Here is a 21,692-nt window from a genome sequence, read left to right on the forward strand (position 1 = left end):
TGTTGTGCGGGAAATTTTGACATATGTTTGTCTTTATACAGTTGGTCATTGCTTAATTTCTTCGTTTACCATCAGATTGCAGTACAATCTATTAGTAAAATAACTTTCTTCTGCAGGCGTCGGCCATTTTATTCAGTTACAAGAGGTAGGATAATGGGTAATGATTTTTGGATATTATGTTAAAAGGATTTGTAAATCAGTTGTCGTTTGTAGAGATTTATTTGTTTTGTTCTTTCATTGTGTTTAGTAAGTGTATATTTAGTGTGAATTTTATGGAATGTCGTGTACTATAACTGATCGACTGTTTTGATGTCCCCAAGTATTGATTCATAATTTTAATTTAAACATGCAGATAATCTGCTACGTTGTTAAGATTTAAGAAATGATTTTGTAGCATAATCGTAGTTACATGATGTTTGAATTGGTTCTGTGAAATGGTAACGGTTTTCTAAAAATTTTAAATTGGCAGCATATCGAACAATAATGAAAGGCTGGTTACGTTTCCTTTGCGTTTACGCAGCAAAATATGGTAACAGTATTTACGTCAAAGGGGAGAAAACGTGTAGTTTATACATTAGCCACTGCATCGAGTCTTCATCAAATTTGAAGAGATCCATAACAATGCAGTTGCAGATTTGTGTGACTTTGAAACTCTAGGATAGTGTTGGTATTTTGCATGTAGTCGATTACCACAATTTTGTAGGCAGTCAATTTAAATATTTGTGTAACATAAGGTGCCAGGATAGCAAAGTCTGTATAGTGTCTAGGCAATGGGTTAGATGGCCAGTGTTCAACTCTGGGAAGGACAGGATTTTTGTAAGTAGGATTTGAGGTTTTCATGGTTGAGAGTCTGAAGATGGCGGTTTTTGGGTTGTAGTGCCATGTAGTGTGGTCGAAGTTTACCACCGTTTCAGAGGTCCTTGCTGCCCCCATAACCTTGATGATTTAGGCAGCAAGGACCTCTGAAATGATGGTAAACTTCTACCAGACTACATGGTACAAAACAGAAGACAGCTGTCTTCAGATTTTTATCTTCATCAGAATGCCCAGACATCCAGCCTCCTGTTCTGTGGTTCTTTCCTCACAAGTAAAATGGCTGGGCATGAAGGTGACTTAAAATCCTGCATACCGTGCAGTGTATTGATATATGAAATCATGCATACAAACAAAATATTAATATTAATGCGTAAACAGTTTTGTTTGGATGATATCATATATGAAGGTAACTGTTTACCTTCTACAGCAAAGGTTAAGAATACATGGAGCTGCCCCATATGTCTTGTGCTTAGTTAAGCACCAGGGGTGACTTATATATAAAATTGTGGTACCTCAGTTTTGATTGTAAATTGACAACTATAAGAAAGTACTTTTTATGATATTTGTTAGCCAAGTGTGCCTTATTCCCATTGGAGTGCATGGTGTGTGCAGAAGTAATTTATCTCACATATCCACTATACACATATATGAAGTTTTTCAGGAAACTTTTAAAAAGCTTAATGCACATGTAATTGGTTTGACATTAGGATAGTAGGCTGGTTGTAGTTGGGTTCTAGTGCCAGACTTCTGTGGTGATGATAAACTTAAGGCACCATAATAACAAAGAATCTCTAATGAGATAGGTTTTGATTACCTTGTGGGTTATGACATCACAACCTAGAAGGCCACAATCCAAAGAATCTGTTTTGTCAGGTGAATATCTGCCTATAAACAGAAACCCCTTTACTATAGAGTTTTCTTAATAATGTGACTATTAAAAAGATGTATGGCAGAATGGATTTTTATTAAATTAATATTGCCAGCCCTTACTGAATCATTCAACTAAGTTGAGTTTCTGCTAATATTTGTTTTCTTTACATAAAACTCCAAATTTAGGCTTTTCTGTCTTGTTTTGTTCGTGGTCCAGAGTAAAGTATATATATCCAAAAGAAAATTTATGGAACTTATCAGATAAACATTTTGTATTAAATACTGTAATACCATGCTTTTCTTTGGTGTGAGCAACTTAAGGTTAGATAGGTATACTATATAGCAGAGGTATTCAACCTTTTTTGTTTGCATACCCCCAGATATAATTTCTCTTCAACTTTGTACCCACAAAGTTGTTGGTATGTATATAATTCAAGTTATACATAGTATATAATCTACATCTAAAATAAATTACATTACTGATTATTCAGTGTTTATTATAAAATAATATAAATATTTTTTGAATTTCACGTACCCCCTAAGATGTCTTCCCGTACCCCAGGTTGAATACCACTGCTATATAGAGTACACAAGAGTTTATAAGGTGTTTTATGTCACATTAAATGTGTGTGATAGTACCACAGTGATTCACCAGTCTGGTCCCTACCTCAAAGAAAATACAGTGTATCACAATTATAAAGATGTGCATCAGAATAGGTGTTGGTCTGACATTAAATCCTCACACTGGATGTTAATAATGTATATGAGTGATGGTGACCTTCCTGCCATTTGCACAAGAAATAATAGAGAAGTGCTTGAAACATGTCAACTATATTCACACAAAAGAATTTCAACACTTTTTACCCCATATCTAGCCAGTGTTGGCCAACAGTTGGAATTTAAGTATCTGTGCATATCTTTGTGTAATGTTCAATACCTAATCATTTTTAGCCTTTATTAGCTGTGTATCACTGCTTACATGTGGTCCAGCTAGTCAAGTGTTGCAGTTGTATACTGGTAAACTCTTGAACTGTGGAGTAAAAATCCTGCCAGCAGCCCCATTATGTGGGAGTTTATTCCTTTGAAGCTGAAGCTTGTTTAAATTTTTAAGAATTCACTCTGTACCTCAAAGAAAGCACAACACTTCTCCTTAACAACGGTTAACTGATTAATGCTGTTTAAGGTAATAATCAGTGTTTATTCTGAAAATTATATGAGGCACATAAGTGCAAAAAGTAGTTATTGATAGTTAAAGCTGCTAGTTCATATAATTATTATTCATATATGATAAATCTACATTGTGTATTTAAACTTTATAAAAGTATTACAAGGGGAGGATTATCCAAGGAAAATTATGAGTTCTCAGAATTGACGTACGATGCTTTCAGTTTTGTATGAATTCATCCAACTTGTAAACAAATTAATTTTTTGAAAATGGACCTGTTGTTTAATTAGAAGTATGCAATGAGTATAGATTTAACATTTTATTTGCATTTTAAGGAACATCAAACAAACATAATCTTGGTGAGTTTCCAGGTTTTCAGATAGCAAGTATGAAGATGATTGATTGTCTTCTGGGGTGTTGTGCCATGTAGTCTAGTAAACGTTTACTGTCCTGATGATCTAGGAAGCAAGCACCTCTGAAATGTCAGTACACTTCTGCCAGACTACATGGTGCAACCTCCCAGAAGTTGGTCATCTTCAAACATGTTTTGTGTACGAACACTAATAATTGGAAGTTATGGCAGTGGATCTAAGGATGTTATAAGTAGAATTGGTATTGGGAACTGCTAATATGTAATTTGAAGACATATTTAATTGACATCGGATGGATGTTACTTTCTATATGAAATAGTAATGCACGTAGTCCATTCTTCTGATGTGTCTGAAGTGTAGGTTGTGTGTGCCTTGCTGATTAAGTTTTTCCCACATGTGAGATTAAAATTTTTGTCATTTTTATTGTTTGAATTAATGTTTATGTGACTTGAATGGGTTATAAAAATTATGTGGCAAAGCATTTATTTTTTACTGAAGCAACAGCAATTTTGTTTCTGTTGAGAAACAGAATTGCTTTTGGTTTTAAGTTGTTGGTGTAGTGTGAAGTAGATATCCTACTTAATGTGAAGTAAGTTGATAGTCGTGTTTGCCCGTTGTATTAGAAATTTGGTTTCGTATGTATTAGATACTTTGAATCCCCCTCCTCTGTTTCAGGTTTTATTTTTAGTAGAAATGTACAATTTGTATAATTTGTCACAGACTTTGTTTCAGTTGATATACTGAGTGGTAAAGAAAAGAGGCCTGTGTTTGCCAGTGCAGATTCAAATGCATGAAAGAAAAGTTTTGTTATGTGATTGAAAATATCGTTTACAATGATGGATTGTGGTTCCAGCAAAATACAGTGGTGCTGAAGGTTTGTGAGGCACGGAGACGAAAACAGAAAGGTTATTGTGTTGGTAGCACCTTAATTACACCAGACAGTTTCTCTTCCTTTTAGGTGGACAGACCTGAGAGAGAATCGAGTTGGGGGAGAGTCCTGCTTCACACTAACCATGGTGTATCATAGGTCGGACAGCGGAGGTTCGAGCTCCGCCGACAGCGCTGCCAGAAGGCACTCCGAGTCCTCGCGGGGGTCAGCTCGAGATGATGAACGCCCCAAGTCTAGAGACGACAGAGAAGACTCCAAGTATAGTAGTGACTATTCAAGAGGTAGCTCGCGATATAAGGACAGGAGGTACTCGGACAGTTCCAGGTCTAGAAATGGCAAAGATGATGTGAAGTATAGTGATGGTTCAAGATACTCTAAAGACTCAAGATGTGGAGATGGAAGAGAAGAAGGGAAGTATTATGATAGGTCCAGGGATGGGAGAGAGGAAGGTTCAAGGCACAGGGAGGGAAAGGATGATGGGAGATATTCAGAAAGCAGTTCAAGATATGGTGATAGTACAAGATACCCAGAAGGCTCAAGATACTCTGAGGGATCAAGGTACAGCTCTGGAGGATCAAGATTTAGCAGTGGTGGAGGAAATGGAGAGGGGTGGTACTCTGAGTCTTCACGCTATCGAGATGACGGCAGTAGATATGGTGGAGGAAGCTCTAGGTATCGTGAGGAAGATGGTGGTGGATGTGATAAAAGAGAGGGTGACCAGTATGGGAGAGAGGATACAGTAACAGATGACTTGGCAGCAGATACTGCAATGAGTTCTGAACAGGAAAAACTTAAGAATGTGTTTCAGAATGATGGTAGTTTTTTGGAAATGTTCAAAAAGATGCAGGAGGCCAATAAAACCACCCCTGATACAGTTGAAACCTCTGCCTCAGAACCAAGTGCTCCTGAAGCAAGCATAAGTGTAAAGCAGGAAGTAGCTCCTCGACAAACTTCGGCCATTCCCAGACGGGGTATGGCCGCAGGTATCGTAGGCAAGCGACGGGGTGGGCGAGTACTTCCAACAGGAATGGTTAAGAAACAGAAGCGAGAAGAAGAAGAGGAAGAAACACCAAAGGATGCTTGGTCTTTGTACATGGCTGAAGTCCGCAAATACAAAGAAGCTTCTTGCGAAGAGGAAGGAAAGACACGGCCCCTTGTCAAATAAGTGACCGTCAGCAATAATACTTTGACATGGGAGTTGTAATATCACTTCCATTGCTTGAATATGCCGTAGCTTCCAAAGGCATACTGCTTTGAAATTTGGGTATGAAATTTACCTGCAAAATGCATTAAATTTATATTAACGTTACTACCATTCATATGCCACTTTTACGTGATCAACGGAGGTTTTCACGAATATCACAGTTTCATATGTACCGGCATCTGTGTTCTATATGAACCTTGTGTTGTACTTCATTTTGGCATTAATGTTTCATCTTCACATACTAGCTTTGCATATCTGTTCTCATTTTGATTATCATTGCAAATCTAAAATAAGCATGTTGCAGCTCAGAAGTGCAGAAACAGTGTTATACTTTATTGTGGACTGAAGTGGTGTTATATACGCATAACTTTCAAAGGAGATTCAGTAGTGCCAATGTATACAAATGTGGAGGGGAATTTTTATAGTAAAGGAAATGCTAATTATAGGACCTGCATATTGGGGTTAATGATCAAGATCCATTGTCTGTGTTAAATATATTTTGAATTATTCTGCGACGCAAATTTTGTGATGGACATGACAGTATTATGTGATGTATATTTGTGGTATGTGAGGTACATGGTATGAACTTACCATAACTGCACAAAATATTTGCGATATGTTATTTTTCATGATGCGTGTGTATGTTTGGAAAGTTTTTAGCTGGATTGAAGCTCTCACTTAATTACACCGTTTAGTTGTCCCTCGTTTTGTTAATAAGTTTACGTGCTAAATATGGCATATTATGCTTCATTATGTGATGATAAACTCTTAAGAGTATGAGTGAAAAATCAGTATTCAGCAGTACAAAGCAGAACTAATGTAAAATATGGTAAGTATTAGGAGAGGTTTTGGATGCAATTTTAAAGCCTCTGTGACCACATCCATCATTGTAACCAAAGTAGTTGCATGAGTAATGTTTTGTTTTCTTCAGATTTTGTCTTTGTCTGCTGTTGGCGGCGAGCTCGTATCAGCTAATTCTGAAATGATACTCTAAGTATACGGAAAAATCATAAATAACAGACGGCCTTCTTTGTGTCAGATGCTTCATTTTATATGATGAGGCTGGTGTCGACTATAAACTAATTTGTTAATAAGAATTTGCTGGTTATTTCTGTTTTTATTTCCATTATAACAGATTCTGACAAAATACAGTTTGCATACTATAATCTTAAAGTTTTATGCTTGCATTTGCAATGCTCTAAAACATTTATTTCATACAGAATTTATTGTTATGGTTATGGTTTAACTTCGTATAGAAATTCACATTCCTAGCTCCAATGGTTTATCAACATCAAAGGGAAAGCTGGTGTGCTCATGTGGCTGACATTAAAGGATTGCCTGAAGAAAAGTTAAACACGTGGAACATTGTGATGGATTATATGCAATTGTAGAGTGACCTCTATTTGTCGTTTCATGTATATCTGATACATGGTTTAACGTGAATTAGATCTAGGGGAAAATACACATGTAGGAAAATATATCTCCCAAAATTTCTACTATTACTAGGTGTATATATCTGTTACGCTTGAGCCATGCTGAATACACTTACATTCTCAGAACATGAAATGTTATATTCCATTGTAGCAAAGCCTTATTTATGTATGTGTATGGTACAAATTTGTCTGAATAATCGATTATTATAATATATTTGAGAAATAGTTTACTTTTATTTTATGGAAGGTCTTTTTTTAAATTTTGCTTGAAGTATGTGACACAAAATCACATTATTTATTTCTCAAAATGTGCTTTTGCTTAGCATTGAAAGCCAAACTATTACAGTGTTATTTTACAGGGTCATTGTAATTAACCCTTGCTTTGGTTTTGTTTAATTGAATATGCTGACTGCTGAGAAAGATACAGATCTTTTACTTTGAGGGAGAAACTTAAGTTACAAATGAGATTTCAGTTTCTTATGGCAGTGAATATAAAGAAGGGTGTCTTCTGTTCAGGTTGTTGCATTGTGTAATGTGATAGAAGTTTATCAATAATTTAGTGGTGCTTACTGTCTGCATCATCAGGTGATGAATAGGCCTGCTGTAGTTTTCATCACCTGATGATGGAGACAGTAAGCACCGCTGAATTATTGATAAACTTCTATCACGTTATACAATGCAACAACCCAGAAGACAGCCTTCTTTGATACAAGTGAAAACTGAGTGCCCAGTTAAATATTTGTGTTTAAATAAGGAGGCTGAAATAAGTTAGTAATTTAGGATATTACTTTGTGATAGAATTTGTGATTTCTAAAAGTTGCCTAAAGCTCAGATAGGTTGGGCATATAATTAGGAACAGAAATAAAGAAATTCTGTGGGGAAATTTCCTGGGAAATGTTCATTTTGATGACCATTAGAGATGGGGAGGGGGGGATAATATTAAGATGAATCTTAGAAAAATAGGTTGTTGTAGTGGAATGCAAGATGGATGGAAGTTGTTCGAGATCTTTTGTCAGTTGAACCGTCTTTTATTGTCATCTTCATGCTAACTTCTTAAAATTCCATGTTTTCCTATGAGAGGTTAATGAAGCCCAACATATTCTTTGCTTCTGCACCAAATGGAGGTGAGGGAAGTCTTGTGCCTTGGACACTTTACCCTTGGGGAAAGCCCCAGGTACCTATTGGACAGGAGACTTGTTGAGCTAGTCTGGATGCTGCTGTGGTTAAGTGAAAATATAATAGTAGATTTCACATATTGAATGTCCGTGTTTGCAGGGATAATTTGACTGCGATGCCTTCTCTTGCTGTCATGGCTTCTAAGAAGGAAGTACCACAGGAATTGTCTACAGCTCCTTTTGATCCACGATTTCCAAATCAGAACCAGACTAGGTGAGTGTAATTTGAAAGTGATCGGCATGTGCATGTAGGCAAGCCAGTATTTTGTAGACAGTGGAGGCACCTGCTGATCTTTGGTTTGAAGCTAGTTCTGACATAATTCTGTATTTTATTTTCCATTGTTTCATTGAGATGTGCTTATCAAGAGGTTGCCAGAATGAAAATTAGTTGTGACAGTTTGTTATTTTCACTCTGAAGTTTTAAAAATCGATCAGGACTTGACCACGTTTTGGATGTGAAAGTATAAACATTTTATTTCAGGTACTGCTGGCAGAGCTACGTCGACTACCATCGATGCCGGAAATTGAAAGGAGAAGATTATGCACCATGCGATTATTTCCGCAAATGCTATGAAAGTCTTTGCCCTTTTGCTTGGGTTGAAAAGTGGGACACTCAGCGAGAAGAAAACCGGTTCCCAGGAAAAATTTAGTCATGTTACGCGACCATGTTATACCTGCAGATGTGACTTAAAACTTCATTAGTTGGGACAGTTCTAGTTAAAGGTGGTTATGCCATCAGAGTAGTGGTTTCTAAGGTAACAAATAATATTAAGGTTTTTTTTTGTTTCCACACTACACTTTGAGTGTATTTCACATCTTATGCAAATGTGGTAACTCAGATTTTTTTAAATATAGAATATTCATCAGTCTCCGAGATGTGGAAGTAGTTGTATAAATGAATAACCACCTAATTCAGTAATTAAATCCTCCATAAAATGTGTATATTTTCTTTTTTAAGTATTGTGAAGTTATTTGACATATGCCAAAATATTAAATGGAACTTTACTGTTTAGTAAAACTTGATTACCGAGCAAAAAATTTACTGTACTTTGTAAATGTTGATCTCTGATTTGAGGACCACTATTCGTAGTATCCAGTTGTTTTCTCAAACCATTTGATCCCAATCCCTCCCATAGGAATTTCACCCAAGAAATATTCTCAGAATTGTAACTCTAATGCCCATTAAACTTGAGGTTCCTGTGTAGTAGTTGACCTTCAGAGTAGAGATTTAAGTTCTACTAATTAATGCAAAAATCCCATTATGTTTTGTATGGCAGGTGTTAAGAATGGTTAAATATTTGCTGAGACTCACGAAATTGAGGTTTTTTGTTAATATGGCTCTTTTAGATTGATTTATATTTGTGGGCCTCTTTTGTAATTGTATCTGTACTGTGACTTCTGGTTTTCACACAAATACACTGCTTGCTACACTGTACACCTTGCTAATAGCTGTTTACAGAATTTCCTGCTAGGGGACATCACTAAGTGATAATAATCCCCTAACCCCTTGTAGTGGACCAGTTTAGGTTCGCAGAATGTGGAAATTTGCATTTATATCTCTCTCATAAGACTGATGGAATATCCATAAAAATTTACTGTTAGAACAAATGGGTCCACAGTGGCAGCGCGGTCTGAGGCGTGGGCCTTGTGCCGCTTGGTTGCTGGGACCGTGGGTTCGAATCCGACTCAAGCCATGGATGTTTGTCCGCGTTCTTGTGTTGTGCTGTCCTGTGTACAGGTAGAGGCCTTGCGACGGGTTGATCCCTCGTCCAAGGCGTACTACCGAATGTCTATAGATCAAGCCAACGAAAAAGTTGGGACCGGCAGTGCTCAGGCACTTGAAGAACGGGTTGCTCCCAGTATCCCTGTTTGAACAAATGGCATTATAACGTACGTCACACGTCTGGTTAGTTGACAAGTCGTGTAAAGGAACACTGCCCCCCATACTTTGTGGCCAAGTTGTTTGCACTGCTTTGTACTTGGGATTTCTCAACCCAGAGATTGGTTATCCTGAATGAGGTTTGTCATGGTTTTGCTCAGTTCCTTCAGGCATATGCTTGGCTTGTGGCTTGACATGTATAGTAAGCTTTATTTTTCATCGATGAATTGGTTGGCATAAATTTGATTCAGTTCACATCAAGTTCTTTTATTTTAATGTATTAAAGGTAACGTTTGTAGTTAATATTATGTCACCTGTTGTAAAGCGGTATAATTTTTTGAAGCTGTGGTTTTTAACATATGAGCTCAAAAGAACTTGGCATTCTCAGTGTTCATGAAGAGAACAAAAGTGCAGAATTTAAATCAAATTTATTAGTTCCAGGATAAAGTTGAAATATCTTACAGTACTGCATACTGGATACTTTGCCCAAAGAGAGAACTGATAAAATCAGGTAAGGGTAGGAAAAAAGTAGAGGGTCTGTGATTGAAACATGGCAGAGTCAAAAACTAGTAATATATTATGAACATTTCGAAGAAACAATTTATTCCATCTTCAGAACATCATTGTCATATTCACAGCTTAGAGAACTACAAATTTCACAAGATTGAGAATGTATTTGCAGGGATCATATTTTAATCAAAATGAACATTGCTTCTACATTCTTTCTGATTCACTGTGAAGTAGATTAAATATTACTATTAAATAAACTGAGAAATTGCCAACAGTCATTTTTAGTAATTTGGTGGTAATCTGTACACTGAGGAACAAAATGTGTTGGTAAGTTGAACACAGAAGTGTTTTTTTCAGCCACTTCCTAAAGTTTTCAATGTTTTTCATTTAATAATCATAGTTATTAGTTAAGTGATTCATAATATCGATTATTCAAAGCTCTGGTAGAGCTTCCCCTCAACTTTATTAAAGTGGGTGGATCGATTTGTGCTCCAGCTACATAACCCGTGGTATGTGGTGAATAATTGTTGATTGTAACTTGTTTTATGGATTGACTTTTTCTGAATACCATGGATTATTGGTACTTTTAGTTTATTTGTCTAGATGGCATGTAGGAGCAAGTATGTTAGGATTAAAGCGGGACCAAACTGCTGTCTTAAAAATCGATTGGTGTAGACGTCTTCGTTTGGAGTTCGATAAGAGTCTCAAAGGAAGGAGTGTAAATTTGCCTGAGTATATACAATATTGACAGTGATGTTTGTAATGGCGGAATTATTGTGATTAGTGAAATGGGGATTGTGGCTGACACCTGTTGGATCAAGTGCCGAGAAGAACGGTTATGTTTTAGTAACAGTGATGACGTGTTGGTGATAGTGTAAATTGTGTAAATATAGGCCAAACTAAATGTTCCGTAGGCATTATTCTGCACACCAGTTTGTCATTCAGGTATAAGCATTGGTTAGAAATGTACAGTTGTCCGTAAAATAATGGTGGGGTAACAAACAGTCATGGTTTTGGAACAAAGCACGATAGAGACATGAAATAAACTTCAAAATAAAGAAAAGCTCTCCAAGAATCTTACCTGTTCAGTAGATTTAGATATGCGCTACTTTAGTTGCCCTGCAGACATCAAGACGATATTCAAGCTCTTGCCATACACGACCGAGAATTTTTAGACAAGTTTATGTTCAGTGATGTGGCTACGTTTCATGTTTCGGGAAGAGTCCATCGGCATAATGTTAGAATATGGGGTAATGAACCTCCATATGTCATTATGGAACATCAACGTGATAGCCCGAAAGTTAATGTGTAGTGCGCAATTGGACGAGACAGAGTTATTGGCCTCTTCTTTTTTGCTGAACAAACTGTGACGGGAAAGAACTTCCTGGATATGTTAGAAGGGTATGCAGTGCCCCAAATACCGGAGAATTTTATTCTCTAGTTAGATGGAGCTCCACATTTTGCCACATTCGTGCGGGATCACCTAAACCAAACATTTCCTCAGCGATGGGTCGGACGAGGAGGGTAGATAGCCTGGCCTCCACGCTCTCAAGATCTTACCCCTATGGATTTTTATTTGTGGGGTTATGTGAAGCAACAAGTGTTCTCTGTCCAAATAACAAATTTGGACCATTTGAAAGAACGGATCGCTGAAGCTGTTTCATCTCTCACACCGGGATGTTCTCGGTCGTGTATGGCAAGAGCTTGAATATCGTCTTGATGTCTGCAGGGCAACTAAAGGATCTCATATCGAAATATACTGAACAGGTAAGATTCTTGGAGAGTTACTCTTTATTTTGACGTTTATTTCATTGTTCTATCGTGCTTTGTTCCAAAACTATGACTGTTTGTTACCCCACCATTATTTTACGGACACACTGTATGTATTTCTGCTATACACGATAATATATGTACGCGGATCATATCAGACTACGTCAAAGCACTCAAAAGGTGCCCATAGAAACTAATTTGTGCCCCTAAGTAAAGTGGTGGTTGAAATGAACCAGGTTAAACGTCAGAATAGGTTTGACAAACGACCGTTTTATAATGTTGTAATCGCGCAACCAGTCGAAGTGAGGACGTACGAAGGGAAGCAATGCGTCGTCAAACTCAGATTTCTAGTATCCGTGATTTTACATTAGTATCCATTTTTGCAGACCGCGGTATTTGGTTATGCGTTTCCGCAATTTTTGTGAACACGGAAAAAATCTGTGGCTGGCCTGACGAAGAGATCTTATTTGCTGGGGATACGGCCACTTTGACCAGATTCGTAGCCTGCAGTCTTCCACTACGGTGAGTCACTTTTTATATCGTTATTTTTGAACATGTTTTCACGTATAGGTATAATTGACAGCGGTCACATTCCCCACAACCTGCAACTTCCAATAAGGCTCAAAGGTCTTCCCTACCGCGGTGTTCCCGCGTTTGTAAAAGATTGCTGTGCATCTAGTGGTGCTTTACACTGAAGCTCTGACTCACTCAAGATGCAGATTATTAGCCTGAAATGACTTAATTACAGAGGTCGGACTGTTGCAGAGTTTTTCATTGTTTGTATTGTATTCAAATAAGATTTTCAGGTTCACCGTTGCCAATCAAACATGCCGTAGTGCTGTATCTTTCTTCTCTGTCTGTAGTGTACTTGTTCTCTATAGTAATTTTGGAGACGTCATGGATTATTTTCGCAGTTTTTGTTTGGCATATAGTACTGTTGCTGTCTGCATTGGAGGTTTCGTTACCGACATTTATTGTCTGCATTATTTGAAATCCGAGTCTCAACCTTACGAAATGCTCTGAATGGTAAAGTAACGTATCATGTTTTTAAGTGGTCATAAGTTGTTCTTTGTGTTAGTTGTGATCCATACACGGGGTTGATGTCCGATTCGACTCATCATTGAATTTTTATAAAACTGAATGTTATTCGAGAACTCTGCCTATATTGTTCAAGTTTAGGTTAGGTTACAAAGCCCGTAATTTCCGTTGGTTGGAGCGGACTTCATAGTGACTCCTGGGCCGTGGCGCCATCTCGATCACCTGAACACGAATACCTTATCAAGTAATGGAATGCAGCCACCATAAACTCGCACGCGTGCTGTTCAAGTAGCGAACGCCAGCCAGACTTCGTGTTACAGCATACTTTAAGTCGGTCTGTATAGCCTGGTTTCCGAATTCTTTGAAACAGTAATATGGGACGGTGCGTGTCTGTAGACCCAGCTTGCTGTGTAGTGCAAATCACGGCAGTTGATACCGGGCACTAGCCCGCAATGAAGGTGATTATACTGACCCACGATGTGGGCGAAACGACGTGCGGCATTCCTCCATAATGACATCGTGTAGTATCATCCATCACGCTGTTTGTGATAGAGACCTTGCGAGGCAGCTGTGTTACGTGGAAGCGTTTAAACCCTTTTGACAGTAGTGAGTAATTGATGTAAAGTGCTTACATATATTGCCGCTCGCTGCATTAGCGTACCAAGTGACCCAGTCATGTGCCTTCGTAAAGAACCAACAACAAAATCCTTTGTGCTGAAGGTCCGTCGAAGTTCGACGGGTCATGATTTATTTCGTATATTTATCCTTTACACCCAATTTTGATTTTTTGTATCCTCATTCGTTGTTCAGTTCGTTCTCATTCTTTGGTCAACCGCATTAGAAATGCTGCTAAAAGAAGGTCTTACGAAATAGCACATTTTGCCCTGTGGCGTCATCACTGAGAACGTATAGGGCTCTGAAAGTTCATGACACTCACACAGTCATGAACCCTGCCCTGTTACGGGCGTATCTTATATTAGATTTGTGCTGTTGACAGGGCTGTTAGTTACGGCTCTCACATCGAAGAGAATATTGATGACAGGCAAAATTCTGCCAGACTACACGGCGCAACAACCCAGAAGACTGCCGTCTTGACTCACCGCCGTGAAAACCCTCAAATCCTACAAAATACATTTAAATTGTTCATCCACATCTATCGCGGTAGGCCTGTTCTAAGTGGCACGTCCCAGCAAGTTTCTGTATCTGACGTCTCCGTTTTCCTGTATTACTTCAGCTGTGTTCCGGGGTCGGTGTGCCTCCAGTTTTTATAACAAACCATGTATTTGCACGTTATAGTTTTACAAGGTCAGTATCTCATCTTTTGTAATTAAGAGTTCGTAATACACATACCACGGTGGTCTAGCGGTTAGAACGCTGGCCTTGTAATCCTGGGGTCTCGGGTTCGATTCCCGGCGGTGCCCGAATTTATAACTTGTGTTGTTGGGCAAGGCCGTGGTCTAGGCAACACGGAGTTTTCCTCCGGGGGCTTCCCCGGTTTCTCCGTGGCATCCCAACAATTACTCCATTGACACACAGAAGAAGGCAATGGCAAACCACTTCTGGATCATCTGCCAAGAACGTATATGAACAGGTCCCAGTCCAAGAAAAGGATGGAAGGATCCTGTTCATATGGACCTGTAGTCAGACAGAACACTAAATAAATAAATACACATACCGGTCTATCATCGATAGCGTCATTCAACACGTGTTTTGTTTTTGTGTGTCTGCATTCTTTAGAGCAAGGATTTTTATGTACACAGATTTTCTTAGCTATGTATAATTTTGTACCCGCTTTTCGTCAAGTAGTCTTGTCAACAACTTTGAAGTTTACTGTTTGCTTCGAAGTGCGTGTATTGGTGATATATAATGCGTTTCGACGGAGCCAATAATTTGTGCACAAAGTGCATAAAATGAACGCATGATGGGCAGATAGCCCCTTTCCGTTTATTTGTTTTATTTGGCCAGATAACGATGAAATTTGTTACTGAGGCCATTCTAATTTTGGTACGTTTTCGTTCAGTTGATGCCAAGAATATCTTTATCGATTTTTGTCAAAAATGGTTCATCAAAGATCTAAACAGAAATTGGAACGTAACATCAAATACAGATTATTTTGATTTCAACAACTTTTTAGAAATATATTTCTCTGCGGTGAATATTTAATGAAATATAAGGAAATAATTTTTCTGATTTTCTGCAATGTAATCTCTGTGCTGTGATTATATTTGTATCTGCAGTGAATTAAGATCAAGGTCAGTGCGGTGTGAGAGAACGCAAAGGAAAGCATTTGGAAAATGTGTGTACTCCAGCCTTTTACATGTTTCCACTCCTCCATTTGTCTGTTTTGTGCGCTTGACATCCCCGCACTCCACCCCCTGAAATCCGTTCCCCGTGGCGACAAGGCTGTGCATTCCTGTGTTGTACAATGAACAGGCTTCAGCGTGGAAGCCGTGGCTTTGGTACATGACCCCCAAATGTAAGCGCATCTTGAGCGATTGGAAACCAGTGACAGAAGAGTCGACGTGTGTCCGGCACTCCTGCCACACGCCTTGGTGTGCGATGACGTCAGACGTCGTGAGGTCGCGGGCTGTGTGACCCCGGGTTGTACAGTCCACAAATTTATTACTACACTGGCCGATACGCTCTTGTGGCTGCTTGAGCGGGAAAGTATATAATACCTTGCGCTAAGATAATTGAAAACAGAATGCAGTGTTGTCGAGTCTTTCTGATATCATGGATAATTTGTTTCGATGTTTCTGCACATGTGACTCTCATTATACGCGGGCTTGCGTTCCTGCGAATCGCCGCGTGTATCAGAAACGCGTAAGACGGAAACGTGTAAATTCCTGTGGATTTTATTTAGTTATACATCGTGAAAGGCTTTAATTTGCAGTCCCCAGAGTCAAAATGGTAGGGCGAGTCAGCAAGACTGCGCGCGCAACTCAGAGGGCCTGCGCAGCTTCTACTGTTGCCACGGATGGGATATTGAAGCTCCTAATGACACTGAAGTAAAGCCACGGATATTAAAAAGGGGGGACAAGGAAAGCTCTTATAATGAGTCACCTGCGCGTGTTTTATCGTCGAAATGACGCATTTTATGAATTCCAGGGTATGCTTGTTTAACCTCTCGGTGGATTCGGACTGCCCCGAGAATTCTGGAAATACAGGTTACACTAGTCTGGAAGTGTCAAAAGAAACAGTGGGATCACAAACGAGAGGCTGTCGTTTGAATGGTGCACCTGTAGTCTGGTAGAAGTTTACTGACGTCTGTCACATGTATCGAATTTTACTCACATGTTTTGGAAGATTATCTCATTTTACTTTTAAGTACTGAGTATGTAGTGAAACGACTTAACTGTGGTGAAGATGCAAATACATATTTCTTTACAGAGTGTCGTGCGAAATAGTTATGCTTAATCAGTTGTTCGGGCGTTCGATCCTGACAGCTTTACTAGCGAAGCGCCGGTATTCGGGAATCGAATCCAAAATAGTCGCCGCGCTTACACGAACCGGTCCAGTGCTGTGCGTGTCGGTGACCCTGGCGCAGGCATGAAAACGTCACCTGCTGCTCAGGATGACTGGCGCCAGGGCGTTCCTCACAACCCCCGCATCACAGCGTGCACAGTCTTCTGCTACACCATTTCGAATGCTGCCTTACTTGGCGACATAAATCGCTGTACTGTGTGTGTATTTATGCAACTTCTCGGTAAATGCCTTTGGCGTCATTGTCAACGTCATTTAACCTGGCATCTGACGGGGGTTGTGTAAAACACTGCTCATATTCCGAGTACTGCCAATTATCCGTTTTGTGCAACGAATGAGGTGTGTACCTATGGAGCGAACACCGCTGAGCGGAATGTTCTTTTTTGACCGGTGATTATCTGCTTTGCCGTATGGGTATATATGATTTCCAGAGTAGACAGCGATTATTTAATTAAACAGCGTTTACCAGTTGATCTTTTTAAAGGTGCATTTTTTATCCCTGTACGGACTGAATGCTAAAAATAATATTTAGACGAGCTTCGGCTTTAAATGGTTAAGTCAAGAATGAATTAAATACACTTTTTTCGGCACGTTTCATGTTGGGAGACCTAGGGGTACATGGAAGGTTGATTAAGGATATTAATAAGCATGCTAAACGTCTAAATTAAGTCTCAGGTGTGTGGTAATTAACAATTACAATTAATATAAAATTCCACTGTGATGTAAATCTACAAAATGTGAGATATTAACATAAAATAGAACGTCGCGTTCGAGCGGGTAACATATTCGTTGTGGGAAGGGGGCGCTCTTGGGCTCGAATTTCGGTCTGCCATCCTGCATGAAACGTTGGTGGTTTTCGTTGTTCGGTCCACACGAATTTTTGGATAGTCATCATTAAATAGGCGAAGTCCGCTTTCTTCTTCTATATCCTTTCAGATCTTTCATTCATAGTCACCCACAAGGGATAGGTAGGTTACTGGAAATATTTGTGGAGAAATTTACTGGAAATTTAAGACGGGTTATATTCCATGAAGACAATTTATCTTCAAATACTGAAATACATGGTGATAATATTATACATCTGACACAGTAGACGAAGTGGAGTTGCTTGAGCGAAACCCCTAAAAAGTTTAAGCTTTGTCAACAATGCTGAATGTGAGAAGCACCCCGTAGATAATTCCTTCTGATGGGAGGGATGCTGTGAAGTTGGCTCGGTATTCTCCTCTGGGAGGGTTTTTGTGTTTACTTGTGTCTAGAGCGTAGTTTTCCACGGAATACGTCCCCTGAAAAACAAAACAAGAATAAAGCCATCGTCAAAATCTACCCTCGGCTTTGCTTCTGAAATTTAAATGGAATAAGACTACAGCTGAGATTTCGTTTTCTGATGGCGACGAGTATCAAGATGGCTGTCTTCAGGGATGTTGCGTAGTGTAGTCTGGTAGAGACTGATCGGCAACGCAGAGGTGCTTAGTGCCTTTCCATCGTCAGGTGACGGAGGAAGTTAACTCCTCTGAAACGTCTGTCAGTATCTACTAGACCAGTGGTATTCAACCTTTTTTTTTCGCATACCCCCAGATATAATTTCTCTTCAACTTTGTACCCCGAAAGTTGTTGGTGTATAATTCAAGTTATACATAGTATATAATCTACATCTAAAATAAATTAAATAAATTACATTACTGATTATTCAGTGTTTATTATAAAATAATATATTTTTTTTAAATTTCACGTACCCCCTAAGATGTCTTCGCTTACCCCCGGGGGTACGCGTACCCCAGGTTGAATACCACTGTACTAGACTACACAGTGCAACATCTCAGACGACAGCCATCTACATAATTTTTAATATCGAGGTTGATGTTGTATTTCCATCTTATTCACCGTCTTTAAAGTGACTGCTTTCTAAAAAGTTTCCGTCAACTTCTGCTACACTTTCTTCTGACAGAATAGTTACCTTATATAGATTTTAAAATCACTGCATTTGCGTCACGGTCTTTAAAGTAAGAATTAACGTACATATGTAAACTGCAGGGTGCCCCACGTAACTCTGAACTGATCTACCAGCAAGCGACGGCTGTGTTCTGCGTTGCGAGTAACGTATTTCCCGGTAATTCGCTCGCTGCTGTCTTGGCGGATTCCACGTTAAGTGGGACGCTCTGTAGTTAGTGTATATGACTACTTACCGGTGTAAAGGGGCACGCCTTAGGAACATTTTGGTTCTCCATAATGCGTTTAAATAGTTCATTCTCAAACATGACCTCGCAGCATGGAGCAGCTGCTATGCCGATTGGGCTCTTCTTGAAGTTGCCATCTACATTTTTGTAGAAAAGAGTTTCGCACTGAAAATAAAAATGGGAACGTTGTGCTGCATCACACAATTTCCAGCTGTGCTTTTTGCAATTTTTTTTGCACATATTAATGGGTGTTCAGTTTCCGTTTTTAGATGCAATACATGTATAAAAGTTGTAAATGGAGAAACATGGTTTCGATTTGTCGGAAGTCTTTCTTTCGAGAGTATATAGCCAGATGCAAATAGGCAAGCAAATTTTATATTGTAATAAAGATTGTTTCATTATGTTCAATTTGTGTCATACTGTTCAAGACCCTCGCATACAATCTATTTATTAGTTTTTGTACTGACATCTACGTAAATGAACATAGCCTATGCACAGAACTGAAAATTTCAAATTGCTTAAATAAGTTTTCCTCTTTTCCTGCACCAAAAATAAAGGCAGAAAAGAAATATTTTGTTTTTAATAAATGAAAACGCATATTGAGAACACAGCTTACGTATCAATTGGCAACACTGAATATAACTTTTGTTCATTGTTTTTAGTCCGTCGCTTTTCAGATAAAATTGTAGCCTTGTGCTACGTGGGCTATAAATGAAGTGATATATAAAAAAAACACAGGTCTCTGTATTTACAGTTTTTGTATGACTTTCGCTTCCGGTCACATTACCGACAATTCTGCTAACGTCCGGTTTCGTTTGTTATGAGCACAGTTTGTAGTACTATTATCTTATGTAGAGATAAGGCGAGCTTTATGCATAGTTAATATATCTGAAGCGAAAAACTGCTCTCATCCTTTTCAAAACCGGGTAGAATCGGTGTGCCAAATCATTAATAGCTGCAGGTACAGGCAGACATTTAGATATAACTTTAAAATAGACCACGACTGCTTCCAATTTGGCATTCATGATGATCATATCATTGGAAACTGTTTCAACCAAAAATGTCGTTAAATAATCCAAGAATCAGTCGAGGAGGGGAAAGAGTAGATCACAGTAATTTGTCTGTTTAGTCTATAAATTTACTTGCTTCGAACTGTAGGCGTTTCTATTGTAGGCTTACTTACAATGGCATCCTGGGGAACTTCCTTTTTTACTGTGGATTTGATGCTGATAGTTGATGTTCCAGCTGACAATTCTACAGGATCGACATATTCTTTATTGTCAGATATCGATTTTATCTCAGTAATTTGTATTTCATACGACGGCTGTAAAAGGAAGCAGAACAGTTTCTTATGCTCATTAGATGTATCCTCGTGAATTATCTGATACTCGATCCGAAATTAGCAGGCAAGAGACAAGACCAGAGTTTGCATTTGGCGGGTGGGGGGGATCTGTAATTTATTTATTTTTAAGTTCCAGTAAATAAATTCGCTTAAATTCACGTATTTATTTCGGTGTAAAAACAGCCCAGTTTTATGTCGGATTGTTGGTAGCTGTTAAAACGGGGAGAGAACGACTTTTAAACTTTGCAGACGGTGCAGAAAGAATATTAATCGACATGAGTTACATCGTTTGCATTCTTATAGATTTTATGGGTTAATCTTTCTGATAACTAGGGTTCTTCAAGTAGCTTCTCTATTCTAATTTTTGTTTTGTTTTGACCTGAACTCTGCTTGCCTCTCTAGTGTGAAAGACTGTCCTTTATAATATGAGAATTCTCGTAGGCCGTGGTTCAGTTTATCCTTTGATCAATGGGAATGGGGGCCGCTTGTTTAACGTCCACATCAGAGAAAGAATAAGGAAGTTTATGCTAGCAATAATAGTCCACAGCTTCACGAAACCGAACGTGACGGTTCTACTTCTTTTCCGGGGGGGGGGGGGGGGGGGGGGGGGGTTCCGGGATGAGATATTGACCCAGAGACCGTCTATCCTGTCTGACTTTTTTGTGGATTTCCTTAGTCTTTCCCGGACAAATGCCGGGAGATTATCTTAAATTAATCCTCCATTACTGTCAACATTCTTTCCATTTATTTATCCACTAATCATCCTATCATTAGATTTTATGTGATGCGTAAAGCGAATTATATGTCTGTATTTATTCATTTTGTTTATCAATGTCGAAGAATTTTCGTCGATATCGTATCTGTTACCAATGTCGATTGATATCCCTAAATTGCTAAGAGCATAGTGACAGTATCGTACCAATAGAAACAATCTTAGTTACTGGATATGGGATCTTAAAACTTTGCATACCGTGTAGTGTATTAGAATATAGAGTAAGCAAACCAACAGCTATTAACACTATAATAAGACACTATTGCAGTGTCACTTCGAATATTTTGTCAAATACCCTTTTCATTTTTAATTCTGAATCCAGTTTGAACCATTTGACTAAATGTATTAATTTTCCTGATACCACTGATGATGACCTCTTGAGGTCGAAACGCGTAAACAAATGGCAATAGTGTCTTATTATAGTGTTAATAGTTGTTGGTTTGCTTACTCTGGATATGGGATGTCAATGACGTTTGCATATGAAGCGTTTTGTGCTGATTTGTATCCTTTGTATCCAATACTCACATCCCCTTGTGCGTGATGGTACACCAGAATCGTTAGCGCCCAGATTACAGTGCTGATCGCGATCATGTTGTTGGCTAGACTGATTTGTGCTTTGGATTTCGCCCTACATTTTATACACTTTTTTGATCAGATTTTATGATCATTGTGGAACGAGTGCTGTGTGTTTGGAAATTTTTTTGTGTGTTTTGTTAACAAACGCAACATTATTACATACATTCTACTACAATCGCTATGATACATCATATTTTTTTTAGCGTATGTCTATATTTGGATACT

The 21,692-nt window shown here is 38.6% G+C and overlaps 3 protein-coding genes and 1 long non-coding RNA gene across 7 annotated transcripts in view; 3 read left to right on the plus strand and 1 right to left on the minus strand.

Moving 5' to 3' along the window:
• The first annotated feature begins 3 nt into the window (after positions 1 to 3).
• On the plus strand, positions 4 to 9,358 carry COX6B (Cytochrome c oxidase subunit 6B). 3 transcript variants are annotated; one of them, XM_022073685.2, is made up of 3 exons: positions 4 to 145; positions 8,024 to 8,137; positions 8,405 to 9,358. In XM_022073685.2, exons 2-3 carry the CDS (start codon positions 8,040 to 8,042, stop codon positions 8,571 to 8,573), a joined length of 267 nt encoding a protein of 88 aa, XP_021929377.1. In that variant the 5' UTR covers positions 4 to 145; positions 8,024 to 8,039; the 3' UTR covers positions 8,574 to 9,358. The 3 variants fall into 3 exon arrangements, with proteins under 3 accessions (XP_021929377.1, XP_087206367.1, XP_021929378.1); XM_087350241.1 differs by having other exon boundaries at positions 67 to 157; XM_022073686.2 differs by lacking the exon at positions 4 to 145 and adding an exon at positions 5,988 to 6,144.
• On the plus strand, positions 72 to 5,280 carry LOC110834479 (uncharacterized). Of its 2 annotated transcripts, none has more exons than XM_087350240.1 (2): positions 72 to 145; positions 4,181 to 5,280. In XM_087350240.1, exon 2 carries the CDS (start codon positions 4,236 to 4,238, stop codon positions 5,274 to 5,276), a length of 1,041 nt encoding a protein of 346 aa, XP_087206366.1. In that variant the 5' UTR covers positions 72 to 145; positions 4,181 to 4,235; the 3' UTR covers positions 5,277 to 5,280. The 2 variants fall into 2 exon arrangements, with proteins under 2 accessions (XP_087206366.1, XP_021929365.1); XM_022073673.2 differs by having other exon boundaries at positions 102 to 157.
• Positions 9,359 to 12,243: 2,885 nt separating the features above from the next.
• Positions 12,244 to 21,692, plus strand: part of LOC147873632 (uncharacterized) — a 134,201-nt gene continuing 124,752 nt past the window's right edge. Inside the window, exon 1 of the long non-coding RNA XR_015535469.1 lies at positions 12,244 to 12,604. This is a non-coding gene — a long non-coding RNA (uncharacterized LOC147873632). The remainder of the gene's footprint in view (positions 12,605 to 21,692) is intronic.
• On the minus strand, positions 17,623 to 21,557 carry LOC110834486 (Chemosensory protein A 7a). The gene is made up of 4 exons (XM_022073684.2): positions 21,417 to 21,557; positions 19,961 to 20,101; positions 18,787 to 18,942; positions 17,623 to 17,886 (listed from the first exon to the last, which is right to left on the minus strand). Exons 1-4 carry the CDS (start codon positions 21,480 to 21,482, stop codon positions 17,734 to 17,736), a joined length of 516 nt encoding a protein of 171 aa, XP_021929376.1. The 5' UTR covers positions 21,483 to 21,557; the 3' UTR covers positions 17,623 to 17,733.

The sequence above is a fragment of the Zootermopsis nevadensis genome, unplaced genomic scaffold, assembly GCF_977971745.1.
Source record: "Zootermopsis nevadensis isolate Lab colony 2312 unplaced genomic scaffold, Znev_1.0 Znev_ptg000017l, whole genome shotgun sequence".
NCBI classification, from domain to species: Eukaryota; Metazoa; Arthropoda; class Insecta; order Blattodea; family Termopsidae; genus Zootermopsis; species Zootermopsis nevadensis.